Source organism: Piliocolobus tephrosceles, chromosome 2, assembly GCF_002776525.5.
Source record: "Piliocolobus tephrosceles isolate RC106 chromosome 2, ASM277652v3, whole genome shotgun sequence".
Classification (NCBI taxonomy): domain Eukaryota; kingdom Metazoa; phylum Chordata; class Mammalia; order Primates; family Cercopithecidae; genus Piliocolobus; species Piliocolobus tephrosceles.
This window is the reverse complement of record NC_045435.1, coordinates 77354561-77371340: the sequence shown is the minus strand read 5'-3', so window position 1 is coordinate 77371340 and position 16780 is coordinate 77354561. Positions and strand designations below refer to the sequence as shown.

General features: G+C 36.9%; 1 protein-coding gene across 1 annotated transcript in view; it reads right to left on the bottom strand.

The window, feature by feature from the left end:
- C2H3orf67 (chromosome 2 C3orf67 homolog) overlaps window positions 1–16574 on the bottom strand; it is a 303609-nt gene extending 287035 nt beyond the window's left edge. Inside the window, exons 1-4 of the mRNA XM_023200633.2 lie at window positions 16112–16574; window positions 13700–13789; window positions 12767–12860; window positions 6126–6198 (exon numbers count right to left, since the gene is read on the bottom strand). Coding sequence (XP_023056401.2) covers window positions 6126–6198; window positions 12767–12860; window positions 13700–13789; window positions 16112–16132 — 278 coding nt within the window. The 5' untranslated portion in view covers window positions 16133–16574. The remainder of the gene's footprint in view (window positions 1–6125; window positions 6199–12766; window positions 12861–13699; window positions 13790–16111) is intronic.
- Window positions 16575–16780: the final 206 nt, after the last annotated feature.

Here is a 16780-nt window from a genome sequence, read left to right as displayed (position 1 = left end):
CTTGAAAAAAGGTTAGAGGAATTGCTAACTAGAATAACCTGTTTAGAGAAGAACATAAATGACCTGACGGAGCTGAAAAACACAGCACAAGAACTTCGTGAACTGTACACAACTATTAAGAGCCAAATCGTTCAAGCAAAAGAAAGGATATCAGAGATTGAAGATCAACTTAAGGAAATAAAGTATGAAGATAAGATTAGAGAAAAAAGAATGAAAACGAATGAAAAGAGCCTCCAAAAATATGAGACTATGTGAAAAGACAAACCTATGTTTGATTGGTATACCTGAAAGTGATGGGGAGAATGGAATCAATTGGAAAACACTCTTCAGGATATTATCCAGGAGAACTTCCCCAACCTAGCAAGACAGGCCAACATTCAAATTCAGGAAATACAGAGAACCCCACAAAGATACTCCTCGAGAAGAGCAATCCCAAGACACATAATTGTCAGATTCTCCAAGGCTGAAATGAAGGAAAAAATGTTAAGGGCAGCCAGAGAGAAAGGTTAGATTACCCACAAAGGGAAGCCCATCAGACTAACAGTGGATCTCTCTGCAGAAACTCTACAAGCCAGAAGAGAAGGGGGCCAATATTTAACATTCTTAAAGACTTTTCAACCCAGAATTTCATATCCAATCAAACTAAGCTTCATAAGCAAAGGAGAAATAAAATTCTCTACAGACAAGCAAATGCTGAGAGATTTTGTCACCACAAGGCCTGCCTTACAAGAGCTCCTCGAGGAAACATTAAACATGGAAAGGAAAAACTGGAACCAGCCACTGTAAAAGCATACCAAATTATAAAGATCATTGACAATACGAAGAAATTGCATCACCAGAGCAAAATAACCAGCTAGCATCATAATGACAGGATCAAATTCATACATAACAATATTAACCTTAACTGTAAACAAGCTAAATGCCCCTAATTAAGACACAGACTGGGAAATTGGATAAAGAGTCAAGAACCATCAGTGTGCTGTATTCAGCAGACCCATCTCACATGTAAAGACACACATAGGCTCAAAATAAAGGGATGGAGGAATATTTACCAAGCAAATGGAAAGAAAAAAAAGCAGGGGTTGCAATCCTAATCTCTGATAGAACAGACTTTAAACCATCAAAAATCAAAAAAGACAAAGAAGGACATTATATAATGGTTAAGGGATCAACGCAACAAGAAGAGCTAACTATCCTAAATATATATGCACCTAATACAGGAGCACCTAGATTCATAAAGCAAGTTCTTAGAGACCAACAAAGAGACTTAGACTCCACACAATAATAGTGGGAGACTTTAACACCCTACTGTCAATATTAGACAGATCAATGAGACAGAAAACTAACAAGGATATTTAGGACTTGAACTCAACTCTGGTCCAAGCAGACCTAATAGACTTCTACAGAACTCTCCACCCCAAATCAACAGAATATACATTCTTCTCAGTACCACATTGCACTTATTCTAAAATTGACCATATAATAGGAAGTAAAACATTCCTCAGCAAATACAAAAGAATGGAAATCATAACACAGTCTCTCAGACCACAGTGCAATCAAATTAGAATTCAGGATTAAGAAACTCACTCAGAACCACACAACTACATGGAAACTGAACAACCTGCTCTTGAATGACTACTGGGTAAATAACAAAATCAAGGCAGAAATAAATAAGTTATTTGAAACCAATGAGAACAAAGACACAACACACCAGAATCTCTGAAACACAGCTAAAGCAGTGTTTAGAATTAAATTTACAGCACTAAATGCCCACATCAGAAAGTGGGAAAGATCTAAAATTGACACCCTAAGATCACAATTAAAAGAACTAGAGAAGCGTGAGCAAACAAATTCAAAAGCTAGCAGAAGGCAAGAAATAACTAAGATCAGAGCAGAACTGAAGGAGATAGAGACATGAAGAACCCTTCAAAAAATCCATGACTCCAGCAGCTAGTTTTTTGAAAAGATTAACAAAATAGATAGATCACTAGCCAGACTAATAAAGAAGAAAAGAGAGAAGAATCAAACAAATACAATAAAAAATGATAAAGGGGATTTCACCACTGATCCCACAGAAATACAAACTACCATCAGAGAATACTATAAACACCTCTATGCAAAAAAAAAAAACTAGAAAATCTAGAAGAAATAAATAAATTCCTGGACACATACAACCTTCCAAGACTAAACCAGGAAGAAGTTGAATCCTTGAGTAGACTAATAACAAGTCCTGAAATTGACGCAGTAATTAATACCCTACCAAGCAAAGAAAGCCCAGGACCAGACAGATTCACAGTCAAATTCTACCACAAGTATAAAGAGCAGCTGGTATGAGTTCTTCTGAAACTATTCCAAACAATAGAAAAAAAGGGACTCCTCCCTAACTCATTTTATGAGGCCAGCATCACCCTGATACCAAAATCTGACAGAGACAAAACAAAAAAAGAAAATTTCAGGTCACTATCCCTGATGAACATTGATGCAAAAACTTAGCCACCGCAATCAAGTCAGCTTCATCCCTGGGATGCAAGACTGGTTCAACATGGGCAAATCAATCAACACAATCCATCACACAAACAGAACCAATGACAAGCACCTCATGATCTCAACAGATGCAGAAAAGGCCTTCAATACAATTCAACACCCCTTCATGCTAAAAGCTCTCAATAAACTAGGTATTGGTGGAATGTATCTCAAAATAATAAGAGCTATTTATGACAAACCCATAGTCAATATAATACCGAATGGCCAAAAACGGGAATCATTCCCTCTGAAAACTGGCACAAGACAAGGATGCCCTCTCATCACTCTTACTCAACACAGTATTGGTAGTTCTGGCCACAGCAATCAGGCAAGAGAAAGAAATAAAGGGTATTTAAATAGGGAGAGAGGAAGCAAAATTGTCTCTGCTTGCAGATGACATGATTGCATATTTAGAAAACCCCATCATCTCAGTCCAAAAACTTAAGCTGATAACCAACTTCAACAAAGTCTCAGGATACAAAATCAATGTGCAAAAATCATAAGCACTCCTATACACCAGTAACAGACAAACAGAGAACCAAATCATGAGTGAACTCCCATTCACAACAGCTACAAAGAGAATAAAATACCTCAGAATACAACTTACAAGGGATGTGAAGGACCTCTTCAAGGAGAACTACAAACCATTGCTCAAGGAAATAAGAGAGGACACAAACAAATGGAAAAACATTCCATTCTCATGGATAGGAAGAATCAATATTGTGAAAATGGCCATACTACCCAAGGTAATTTATAGATTCAATGTCATCCCCATCAAGCTACTAATGACTTTCTTCACAGAATTGGAAAAAACTACTTTAAATTTCATGTGGAACCAAAAAAGAGCTCATATAGCCAAGACAATCCTAAGCAAAAAGCATAAAGCTGGCGGCATCATGCTATCTAACTTCTAACTATACCACAAGGCTACAGTAACCAAAACAGTATGGTGCTGGTACCAAAACAGATATATAGACCAATGGAACAGAACAGAGGTCTCAGAAATAATGCTACACATCCACAACCAGCTGATCTTTGACAAACCTGACAAAAACAAGCAATGGGGAAAGGATTCCTTATTTAATAAATGGTGCTGGGAAAACTGGATAGCCACATGCAGAATACTGAAACTGGACCCCTTCCTTACACCTTATACAAAAATTAACTCAAGATGGATTAAAGACTTAAACGTAAAACCTAAAACCATACAAACCCTAGAAGAAAACCTAGGCAATACCATTCAAGACATAGGCATGGGTAAAGACTTCATGACTAAAACACCAAAAGCAATGGCAACAAAAGCCGAAATTGACAAATGGGATCTAATTAAACTAAAAAGCTTCTGCACAGCAAAACAAACTATCATCAGAGTGAACAGGCAACCTACAGAATGGGAGAAAATTTTTGTAATCTATCCATCTGACAAGGGGTAATATCCAGAATCTACCAGGAACTTAAACTAATTTACAATTAAAAAAAAAAAACAATTTCCATCAAAAACTGGGCAAAGGATATGAACAGATACTTCTCAAAAGAAGACACTTATGTGGCCAACAAATATGCGAAAAAAAGCTCATCATCACTGGTCATGAGAGAAATGCAAATCAAAACCACAATGAGATATCATCTCACGCCAGTTAGAATCGCAATCATTAAAAAGTCAGGAAACAGATGCTGGAGAGGATATGGAGAAATAGGAACGCTTTTACCCTGTTGGTGAGAGTCTAAATAAAACCACTGGGAAGATAATATGGCGATTCCTCAAGAATCTAGAACGAGAAATACCATTTCACCCAGCAATTCCATTACTGGGTATATACCCAAAGGATTATAAATCATTCCACTATAAAGACACATGCACACATATGTTTATTGCAGCACTGTTCACAATAGCAAAGACTTGGAACCAATCCAAATGCCGTCAATGATAGACTGGATAAAGAAAATGTAGCACATATACACCATGGAATACTATGCAGCTGTAAAAGAGGATGAATTCATGTCCTTTGCAGGAACATGGATGAAACTGGAAACCATCACTCTCAGCAAACTAACATAGGAACAGAAACCAAACACCACATGTTCTCACTCGTGAGAGGTGAACAATGAGAAAACATGGACACAGGGAGGGGAACATCACACACCAGGGCCAATCAGGGGCTGGGGGGCTAGGGGAGGGATAGCATTAGGAGAAATGCTAATAATAATGTAGATGATGAGTTGATGGCTGCAGCAAACCACCATGGCACATGTATACCTATGTAACAAACCTGCACATTCTGCACATATGTACCAGAACTTAAAGTATAATAATAATAATAATGATAATAATAATAAAAAGAATCCTGTTCCAAGCAAAAAGAAGAATGTGAAGAAATATGAGTGTGGAAAACATGACGTGTGAAAATAGATCAGCTTGGTCAATGGATTGAAATTGTGTAACATCCAAAAGAGTGATGCAGAACTACCTAGACCAGAATGGAAAGATGTCTTACATAGCTACAGGTATACCTTGTTTTACTGAGTTTTGCTTTATTGCACTTTGCAGATATTATGTTTGTTACAAGTTGAAGGTTTGTAGCAACCCTGCGTCAAGCAATCTATCAGTGCCATTTTTACAACAGCACGTGGTCACTTTGTGTCTGTAGATCACATTTTTGTAATTCCTGCAATATTTCAAACTTTTTCAGTATTATTTATTTGTTAGGGTGACTTATGATAGTGATCTTTCATGCTGTAATTGTTTTGGGGTGCCATTAACACACCCCATATAAGATGGTGAACTTGATTAATAAATATTGTGTGTTTGATTGCTTCGCTGAAAAAAAAAATCATCTTTTACTTAGTAAAAGCAGTATAGAATCATCTTCCTTAATAAGAAAAATCATTTATTCTGGCATGGAAAATAAAAACCTAAGCTCAGACCTTGGACAGCTATTAATTACAAAGAAAAATGAGAAAATAGCATACCTTAAACATAACGGTTTATTTAAAATATATAAATTTATTAATAAAATATTAAATAATACTCAATTCTATGCAAGTGTACCAAATGTTATTTTCATTCTCAATAACATCTCACACAATAGATAGCTCAACTGAGTAAAGGTTGTATATTTTCATTTTTGCTAAACAATCTCCATTTAAAACAAATATATTGCTAGCTGTCTATATGTAAACAGGAAGGACTAATACTTCTAGACAAAGTAAATATTATTAAAATAAGATATTTCAATCAATTTTAGACCAACCATAGTTGTGAATAGCAGACAGTATAAAACATAACATCACCCTTCATTCAAACCAAAATCTCAAACTTTTGGATTATATATTTCTTCAAGTTATAGGTCATTTATTGTCAAAATAATAATCCTTTGATATTTTCTTAAACAGATGAAATTTGCTTTCTTTTCCTAGGGAAATGCCAGACTATAGTGATATCTAAGAAATATGATTAAATTAGTTTAATTACTTGATGTTGACTTAAGTCACTGCTCTTTAATGCAAAAACTGCCACTTGCAATTAATGATTGTTGGTACTGCTTCAATTGATCAAATGTCTAACACACAGAAAACATTCAAAGAAGTTCTGTGTATCTTACAGCAATTCAGTGGAGAAGTCTTGTCCCAGGGGTACGTAAATCTGAAGTACAAGAAACCTCTGGATCAATCCAACTAGAATGAGAGAGGAAAATACACATTCAAATGTTCAAAGCATTTATATGTGCATATAAACAAATACAATCACACACCATCAACAAGCTGAAGCTTTTAGCATTTCGGTAATACACAGAACTGCAATAGCACTACCTATGAGTTACAACCTCATTATGAAAGCAAAAAAATTGATGAAAATAAAATCAAACTCACAACAAATGTTGTCTTTTAAAGGCCCATCTGTGGCCTTGGTGAAATCTTTATTAAAATTTTAAAAATAATAAGTTTTTATTTATTATTTTTATTAGGTTGGAAGTGAATGTACACATAGAGCTGCATTCAACAGAGACATATAAAATTGAACTATAAATTCGCTTCAAGGCAGCCATAAAAGCATGTCACAATTATTTTTATTCACTGGCAGTTTTAACTGTACTAAACAACTTAATAAAAAACAATAGATCAAGAAAAACAATTCTAATTATGACAACTACAACTGAAGGTTTGATGAGCCATAGCTAATTCATATGGTTTTAAATGTGTCCACAATGAGATGAATGGGGAACATATTTTCATTTATACCTTTTGTTAATTAACATATATTTAATTAATTTAATGTTCACTGAGAACTGATAGCTTTTATTCCCTATTACTAGCTTCATCTGGATTAAAAATGTTTGCAGAGAAACCAATCCCTATAGTACTTTTGACAGCTGAATTCTACAACTGCTTAAAAAAATCAGCTGATTTTATATTACCTCTCCAGACCTGTTCACTTAATGCCTTTCCTCTTAGGTTTTGAACTTTTGCTTGATCTCTCAATTATGGTGCTCTTAACAGATGTTTTTAGTATGATACTTCCTAAAACACACAACTTAAAAATATATGTTCCTGCTGTGGGACTTTGGGTAGAAAATGGAGACGTCTTGATTTATCTGTGAACCTCTCCTACAAAGCCAATAGTACAGACCAACACACGGATTAAAAACAAAAAAAGGCAACTGGTCTAAAACTCATGCTATTTTATGTTATTCCAATGTAGTAGGCTTAACAAATTAAGGGATTTTAAAGTAACAACACATTTTTGGATAGTCTATATAAAGAACTTCTGGTTTATGATTTCCATTTTGCAACCTTCCTGAACAACTTACACAGTTCCTACGTTTTATCCCAAATTTACTTTCTAAACAATAGACATATTTGATAAAATATGTATAACATTTTCATCAAACATACAGGGATAACTTTTACTTAAAAGTACTAAGCTTCTGCTTAGTACATTCCAGAGGGCCCTCAGTAGTGTAAGAAATGTAGCAGAAATAAGAGATCACAGGCTTTGACCCTAGAAAATTCTCTAGAAATCTGATTTTACCATATTTATGTGAAAAGCCAGTGAGGCCACCAGAGCTCTGGTCTACAAAAGCAAAGTGCGATACCAAAATGAGGCCAACTTAAATAAACCATCCTCAATCAATCTCTCTTGCATCTTGCATTGATTGGCCCCACAGTATTTTTCCATTGCACAATGGCCTCTGTAAATAGAGCTGAGAGAACAGCAGGATAAGTGAAATCAGTCTTTAAAAGAGGTCCCTAATTTATGTCACAAATCTCACTGAATCAGCACTGTTCTCTTCAAACACAAAGAGTTACACACATAGGGCATTTTTATATGAGCATTTTTAGATATAAAAGAGTTCTACACTCAAAAAAAGAAAGCTTTGTAATTCAACTTTCTCACATATAGAAGCCCTAGTTTCCAAAAGGCTTCACTTCTAAGATTAAAAGAAATATGACGATACCATATGGTGATGATCTGACAAAAAAAAAAGTACTTTAATAACATTTGACACAGACTGATCCTGTGTGTCAGATGCTAAATAAATTCTATAGTAACATTTATTTTCCAGTGGCTTAGTATATTTAAACTGACTATTCATGTCTACATTATATTTAAAATCACTCTAAGTATTGTTGAATGTGGAAATTGTTAGTCAAAAATGTCCATCAAGAACACAAAATTCATAAAAATTTAGTTTCTTCCTGAAATATGCAGCTTTTTACAGTTTTATAATCTGTTGTCTGTCAGAAACAAACTACTTATTTTTTTCTTCCACTTCAACAAACAAAACAGGAATCAGTTATCCATTAATTATGGCCTATTCCATATCCTTTGAGCAAATTAGAAAACCTGTGTGGGTCCTTTTACTTTTTATCTGTAAAACTGGGTTAATAGTTCAGATTCACAACTCATAGGATTATTTATATGGATTAAATTAGGTCTATCATGCAACAAAGATTACTGAGCACCTACTACATACAAGACTCAATGCTGAAGTTTTTGCAGTAGATGAGGCATACATGGTCCCTGCCCTTTTGGAGTTTATATTCTAGCTCCATGAAGAAGGTCAGGGTGCTATGAAAGCATATAACCCTGGTTCCTTGCAGGGGAAGAGGATGATTAGTGAAGATTTTCTTGAAGGACAAGCATTAAAACTCAGCTGGGATGAATACACAGGAATTGACTGGGCAAGCGAGATGGGTGTAGGAGAGAGGAACAAATGTTGCTAGCAGAGGGAGTACTCCACCCTATTATGGAAAAGGATGGAGTAGGTTGGATAAACCTAAAAAGGGCTTAATGGGCTGGTAGGAGAGACAGAAGAGGAAATGCAGCGGGAGATGGGTCTGGCAAAGTAGAGAGGAACCCAATTATGTGGGGTCTTAAAGACCATGTGAAGAATATAAGTCATCCTAAAATCAATGGTAAACCATTCGTACATTCATTCATTTATTCAACAAAGATTTACTGAATGTCTATTCTGGGGGAAAATGCTCTAGGTAGAGGGTATAGTCTGTGCATGGGTGCCAACGTGATAGTGCACTGGACTATGTTTCAAAACAGCAATGGGACCTGTATGGTTGCAACAGCATAAACAAGAAAAGGAGTAATAGGAAATAGGTCAGAATTAAGAAGGGCACCAGATATTGCAGAGTCCTACAGGTTTTTGGGTTTTAATCTGAGACAGGACATTTTTAGTGGAGGAGTAACATTACTTGTATGTTTCTTACAATTTAAAAGTATTACTCTGGCTGCTAATTTGAACCAGACTGTAATAGAGAGGCCAAGTCAGAAACAGGGAGACCAATTAGGTTACTACAGTAATCCAAGCATGAGATAATGGTGGCTTTGACCAGTAGCACTGGAGGTACCAAGTGATCAGACTCTCAACCTATTTTAAACATAGTGCCAACAAGACCTTCAAGATAGACTGAACGAAGAGAAAGAAATATCAAAGCTGATTTAAAAGGTTTTTTCCTAAGCAATTGAAAAGATAAGTTGCTAACAGAAGAAATGGAGCAGCCTGCAGGAGGAGGAATTTCAAGGAGTAAAGACCAGAAGTTAGGCTTTGGACATACCACATTTCAGCTGTCCAAGCGTAGAAATGTCAAGTAAGTAAGATGATATTCAAGAAGACTAGAGTTTAGGAGAGAAGTCTGAGCTGGAAATGTAAGCTAGAGTAAGACACAGATGGCATTTAAATCCATGAGCTGGAAGTTGATAATCAAGGGAGTAAGTGTAGATACAGTGCCAAGGACTGAGTCCAGGGATGCTGCAACATTAATTCAAGTTGGGGAAAAGAGGAAGAACCACAAAAGGAGGCTAAGAAAGAAGAACAGTGAAATGGGAAGAAAACTAGGAGTATGGACATCTTGGGTCTGAGTGAGGAAAGTTATGAAGCAGGTGTCAACTTTCTCAAATGCTGCTAATATGTGAAGTAAGATGAGGGCTGAGAACTGTCCACTGGATTCAGGAAAATAGAGGCAGGTCAAAACCATTGACAGGTTTTAAACAGAGGAAGTCATGACAAGATAAAAATGATACTAAAGTGGGGGCCCGAGGAGGCCTGGGGAAACCTCATAAAGGTGACCTCATCCTCCAGAGCACCTGAAATGCAGAACAATGCCAGGCTTCAGGGATGCTACTCCCCCAAGACACATCATTTGATTCAGATGCCACAGGCAGAGAAAACAATGGTTTCAAACACGAGCCTCCAACAGAAAGCTCTGAAGAAGACCTCCAAATGATATATGTTTATGTGTAACCGAGCTGCTTCTCATATGGGCAACTCTATATAATGTGTTCCAGAGTGAAGAGCAGCAGGGATTTATTTATTTAGCTAGTGAGGGGTTTACTCAAGCCTCATTATCAAGGCCAGCTGGTTACAATGAAAAATTATGACCCAAATTGTCATAGCTTCATAGTACAGCAAATTTAACACACTTATTGAACGCCAACCATGGACCAGGCACTAAGTTAAGGGTACAAAGAAGATGATTTAGGAAGATCCCTGCCCTAGAGAAGTGCACAGTCTAATAAGTAATATTACAATTTCCTTTATTTTATGTGTCTGAGATCCTCAAATACAAGTTAAATCAGAAATCTTATTTTTTAAAATGCAAAGTTAAACATACTTAATTTCATTACTAAACTTTCTTTCTAAGTAGTACGTAATACAGTCGGAAACACAAATAGGATACCTAATGTCAAGTTTGCATAAATAAACTGGATGTTTACTCTTAAAATAGGAATACATAATGGTAATTGAATTTAGAAATGTTAATTAAAAGCCAATTATCTATTCAAGGCATGTCATTTAATTTAAATTTAACCATACAAACTTCACATAGAAGGTCGTTTTACACAAGTAAAAATAGCTACAAATTTCTTTTATCAAAAATTCCAAATAATTAACCTTAAAGGCATTAGTGCAGGGCAGACTATATAAACTGTTTCATTCGTTACAGTGCTACATGTGATACAGAAAAGTCAGATTAACTTTTAATTATAAGGCATTGTACAAGAAATACATTAAAAGATTCTTCTGTTTTTTTACAATTAAAACCATCATCTTTCCATTTAAAAAAGTAATTATGACACATTAAACTTGGTTTGTTTCTTAAAAAAAACATAAAAATGGAAAAGCAGAGCTTGTATTTAATCATTCAGCCTTTAGTAGAGGAGGAATCTTTCTCAGAATCAAGTGAGAAAGGTTATTAAAAGTGATTGATTTTTATTAAGGTAACCATGTGCATTGATACTGAGGACACTAAATGAAAATACAGGTGGGCTTTATAAGTTAAGAAAAAAACAAAGGAACAATTGGCTTAAAACAAAGTCATGTTCTTGAAAGTCAAATGTATCTATCTGTCTTACAAAACCAATATCCTTAAAAAGATGTCCTGTGCCTCTTGTAAGAAGATGAAACTACAGTGTCAGACAGGTTTCCCTGGATCATCTTAGTTCACCTCATTTATAAGTATAAATATATATGGAAATGCAAAAACCTGCTATTACAGACAGAAACACACACACACACACACACATGCAGAAACTATTAGGAAAGCATAATCTTTAAGTGGCAGTAAATTAAAAATTATTTTTAATGATGGTTATCTCTTTTTTTTTTCCACTCTCTTTCTTAGTTTAGAAAGAAACAGTGGCAAACCACTTTAAAATAAATCATCTTTCACCTATAACTTATATGGCTAGTTTGTGTCTTGGAAATCTAAAATATGCATGTAGTAGCTTGAAATGGTACATAAAGCACAGAACCTATTTAAGTTTAGAAAACTGAATTAAAATCAGGTACCAACAACAGGTCTTTTTATAGAGCTTCATGCATGGTAGGTATTCGATAAATGTTCTAATGAATGAAAGAAGGAATAAGTAAATGATGAAAGTAAAAAACAACTATTTATATTTGCTAAATCACCTGAAATTTATATTTAAAAATAGGACATAGTTGATGAAAACTCTAGTTAATTGTTCTGATAAATCATATTCCTTAAATCAATCAGTTTACTCAAGGTCTAATTTAGTGGCAGAGCCCTGAATTGTAACCCTATCTCTGTTCACAACTGGGCTTCTGATAAATCTGGGTTATCTCTCAGGGTCTCTTCTGCTTTGAAATGCTGATCTTGATTTCTGAAGTAAATAAGAATTGAAATAGATTCTTTGGGTTTTTGTTAAATCACATATTCATACGTATATTTTAATTATGATTAATATTAAAAGGTAATAAGCATATGAGTTGACATGTCACCAAATTGTGCTTTATATCTTCTTTCTGATACATTTTTTCTCACAAATTAATTTCTTGTAATTTAGGAATCCTGATTTTATTTCCGTTTAGCCCTGATGAGGAACCAAGCTCAGTTTGTTAATTTGTAAAAGACCTTTTATGAGGATGAAAAGAGTTCATAAATATTAAATGTTTACAAAGCTCTTGGCATATAGTAAGTGCTCAATAAATGCTATTATCATCATACTTAAAGGCTGCCAAGTACTCTTCTAAATCTTCTTTAAGATACTACTAGATTTTAGAAGATGGTGAGGTAGAATATATTTTTTAAAAGGCCTAGCATATTGCCCAGCATACAATTGCCCTCTAAATTAAAAAAAAAAAAATTATGTCACCTTACATAAACAGATGTCAGTAGAAGTCATACTAATGTGCCTGTTTATGAGACATAAAAGCATAATTTTACATACAAAATGTTAAGTTTCAATATTAAAAATATTACTTACGGATTTGCTTATTCTCCTTTGGTAATTGAATTTTGTTTGTTTGGCTGCTGCCTTCCAGGACAAACACAAAACTTTTAACTTCTTTATCAAACTCCTATAGAACAAAATGAAAACAGTAGTTATCACAGGATATTTTACTTGGCTTCTACTATAAAATTGAAACTTCAGATCTACAGGGGAAAAAAAATCCCATAACCAAAAACTTAAAAGCAGGCTCAGGCCTTAGTACTTTTATTCTGAGACTTCTTGGAAACTAGAATACAGAAGCATGGTGAAAGGACAAAGAGCAAGGGCATTCAAGGTCTGGACTGGAAAGTGACTGAAATTATGGATGATGGATTCTGGGCTGGAGAGAAAAGGAAGACAAAGAAAATAAATAAATTAATAAATAAATTAATTAAACAAAATAAAACACAGGAAAAGTGGAATAGTCAATGGCCTAAAGGTCCCAACTAAGTTGAAGAACAGAGTGGAGTAACTGAGCAAGGACCTTAAGAATAAAGATTGGGGGCAGAAAGGGATATTTTAATGTCTCACTTAGTAACTTCAGAGGTCCTACAGTTTGTGGTGATAAGGACCAGGGTAAGACAGTAGGGATGAATACTGAAGTAGAGTGGAAGGGGTTGTTAAAGATGAAGAAATCAAGAAACTGAGAACCCCAGGACTTGGAGAGATTTTTCTTATAGATATTGCAGTCATCTAAAATTATATATAGCAGGGCATGGAGTACAGAGAAAGGTTATGACCTGTGTGCCAAAGTCTTAGACAACTGAAGAGTGGGGTCGAGGACAGCTGCAGCCAACAATGTCATGAAAGGGTTTTGGAGTGAAAGAACAGGAAAAACAGTTGTGAAATTTGATCAAGCCCTTTCTTCTATAACCTTCACTCCCATTTCTTCCCCTGATTTACGTGGCTCTAATTTCTAACACTTACTTTCCAAATCACAGATGGACTGCCAAGGATCTTCCATTTTGCTCCAGGATTTTTTCCTTGAGCACTGAAAATTTCAACAAATGCACCTCCCTAAAAAATGCAAACAAAATATTTAAAGTAAAAGACAATGCTAGTGAGGAAGTATTATCCATCACAGAGTCTATAATCAGTGTTGCCGGCATCTGTCAGTTAAGCTGATCTGGGATGAAACATTATCCCTGTTACTACTCCTACTTTATACGTTGATTGTATCTAAACCACAACCATTCTGATTTGGGTCACCTTGGATTAATGGTTTAAAGAATCTATTTTTAAAACATGACAAACATTAAATAAATTGTGCCATACAAACCCGACAGTATCTCAGTGGGGGACTCATTTACTTGACACGTACAGATCATTGCAAACATAAAATGTTTTGCAACCCACACTAAAGGGTTTAAATCCAATTCTTGAATCAGGCCAATACATTCAGGTAGTTATCTCTGAATACAAGTTTTCTAATCATACTGACTGGGGCTCCAACACCGGCTTTTTAACTATCTGACCTTGGAGTTATTTAACTTCTTGATTCTCCACCTGTAAAATGGGTTGTTGGATTACATAAGATACTAAACATCAAACCTCCAGTACAATACTGAGCTCCCGGCAGGGGCTCAACAGCACCACCAGAGATTATTCAAAAAATAGGGAGAGAAATTAAATAGTTTAGTACTGGTCAATAAAAAGGCCTGGGAGGCATTTGGGAAGTTCTATTTTGAACATTTCAACAAGATATTTTTATATATGTAATACAAATTAATGTGCAGATCTAGAAAATCTGTACAAGAGAAATCAAATATCGTTTCTACAGACAGCCTACTGGTTCCCCATTGTAAACATGAGAACATGGACGGACACACTTACGTAAGCACACTGAATATATTACTGAAGGTCCATAAGCTTTAATTATTTAAGAAAGGGAAATTAAATAATTATCTCTGAGGAAGAATTTATCGCAAAAAAATGAGAGTCTGATATGAGGACTAAATATGGTTTGAATTATAAACAATATGTGAGCAAGTCTAATTTCTGTACGGAATTTCCAGCTTTTAATTTTCCTCAGTAATATAAAGATATTTTTGCCTCTGAGTTTTAACACACAATCACTTGAAGGTAAGACATTTAATGTCTTCTTCCTTAGGCGGTATTATGTGCAAACTGTATATGGGATAGAATTACTATAGCTTGTGAGGGCAGGTCATTTTTCACCATGAATTTTAAATTTGAGACAGCTAGTTGTTTTAAAAGAAAAAAGTCCTCATACTTGGTGAGACAGCAAACTGTCCCTGCTGCTTTTTGCTTTCCCATGTTTTCCAAGTTTCCTGTAGTGCGTATATGCCTTTTTTGATCATATACTTTACCTGTAAGAAGTGAGACAAACTCTCTAAAAGTGGTCTAGCCCAATTAGTGATAACGAATGGGACAGAAGAAAGAGAACTGCAGACTACTCCGACAGCACTCATAAGGAGGCAGGTAGTGTTGGGTGAATGAAAAGGCAGAAGCAATAAAGAGGTGGAGACGGGTGGAGAACTGATTAGATACAGCCAAAAACGTTCATCAGAACAGCAGGACTAGCATGGTAAGCAGACTGTAAACAAGGAGTGTAACCTCTCGCAGACTCGAGGACAGGAGAGCAGGAAGGGAGGTGTTCAGTGAGCTGAGGAAAGCAGGTCACTGAGACACTCTAGGATATTCAAAGTGACTGAGGACGACCCAGAAGCAGGGTTTCTCCAAGTGTGATCTTTGGACCCCCCGCATAGGAATCACTTGGGGGAAGTAGTTAAAAATGTAAATCAAGTGACCCCCATCTACAGATTCGGATTCACCAGATCTGGGATGAGGGTCAGGAAATCTGCATGTTTACAAGTACCCTAAGAAATCCTGATGTACTCAAAGGTCTGAGATTCACTGACTCCCAGTTCTGGAAAAATAAAACAGCACATAGCCAAAGTGCTTTCCTTCTTAATGTAACAATGCATGCGTTTACTCATTCACTCTTCTAAGTCGCTTCTGAGATGCCAATGTTGCAGGAATACTGAGTCTCCAAGGCGCTTGTTAAAACTTAACGATTTCTGCGCCCTGCCCTCAATATTCTGATTCAGAGGTTTCAGTCTGATTCAGACTCACAATTAATTCATATACCTTAAGAAACACTGAGTTGGAGAGTGAACAAAAGCCAAATCATACGCCTAGACATTGGTACTTTTCCTTTCTCTCTGGGCCAATAGCATTCACCCACTAATTCTGTCTTACCCCGGAAAAAGACCGCATTATGGGGAGAGAGGGTGCACTGTATCCTCACTCCGATCACGGCCTACCTCATCTAAGAGGAGAAAGGTATAGACAAGTTGGAGAACGGTTTCGGGTTACCTGGTACTCATTTTTGAACATTCCCGAAGGGGGCCCAGGGCTTGGGGGGCACAGAGTTCAGGGTTTCCAGCGAGTGGCGTGACCCTGACGGCTGGAAATCGGCCGGCGGGAACCCAGGAGCCCGACGGGTGGGGAAGGGCTTCGTGCTTGGCCCCGACTTGGGCAAGCTCTTCTCACTCCCTCTGGCCCCTGGTCAGCTCCATCTCCGGCCCTCGACCCGCACCATTGCGACTCCAGCCTCCGGGGTGCCCGGGTCTGGGCAGGGCGCAGCTGCCTGGACTGACTCCTGGTCGTCCCTGGGGAGTGATTGTGCGTGTAACCTACGTGACGGGGCGCCCAGTTGCGGAGCCACAGACAACCGCCCTCCGGCCCAAGAAAGACGGGCGCGCTCCCGCTGCCGCCCCACCCCAGAATCTGACCGCGAAAGGGCAGCGCCGAGCGCCACTAGCGTTCCGGCCGCGCCCATTGGTTCCCACTGGGCGCCTGCGCGTTGCGCTCTCTAGGCTTCTCGCCAACTGGCGCGGGATACGCGGTGACGTAGCGTTGCCCAGGCAACCGCGGGACTCCTAGAGAAATGGCGGGCGATCCAAACGGCGACCTGCACTCTTCTTAGGTCATGACCTCTGCCGGCTAAGAAGCCTAAACTCAGCGTGGATTAGGGCTATGCCA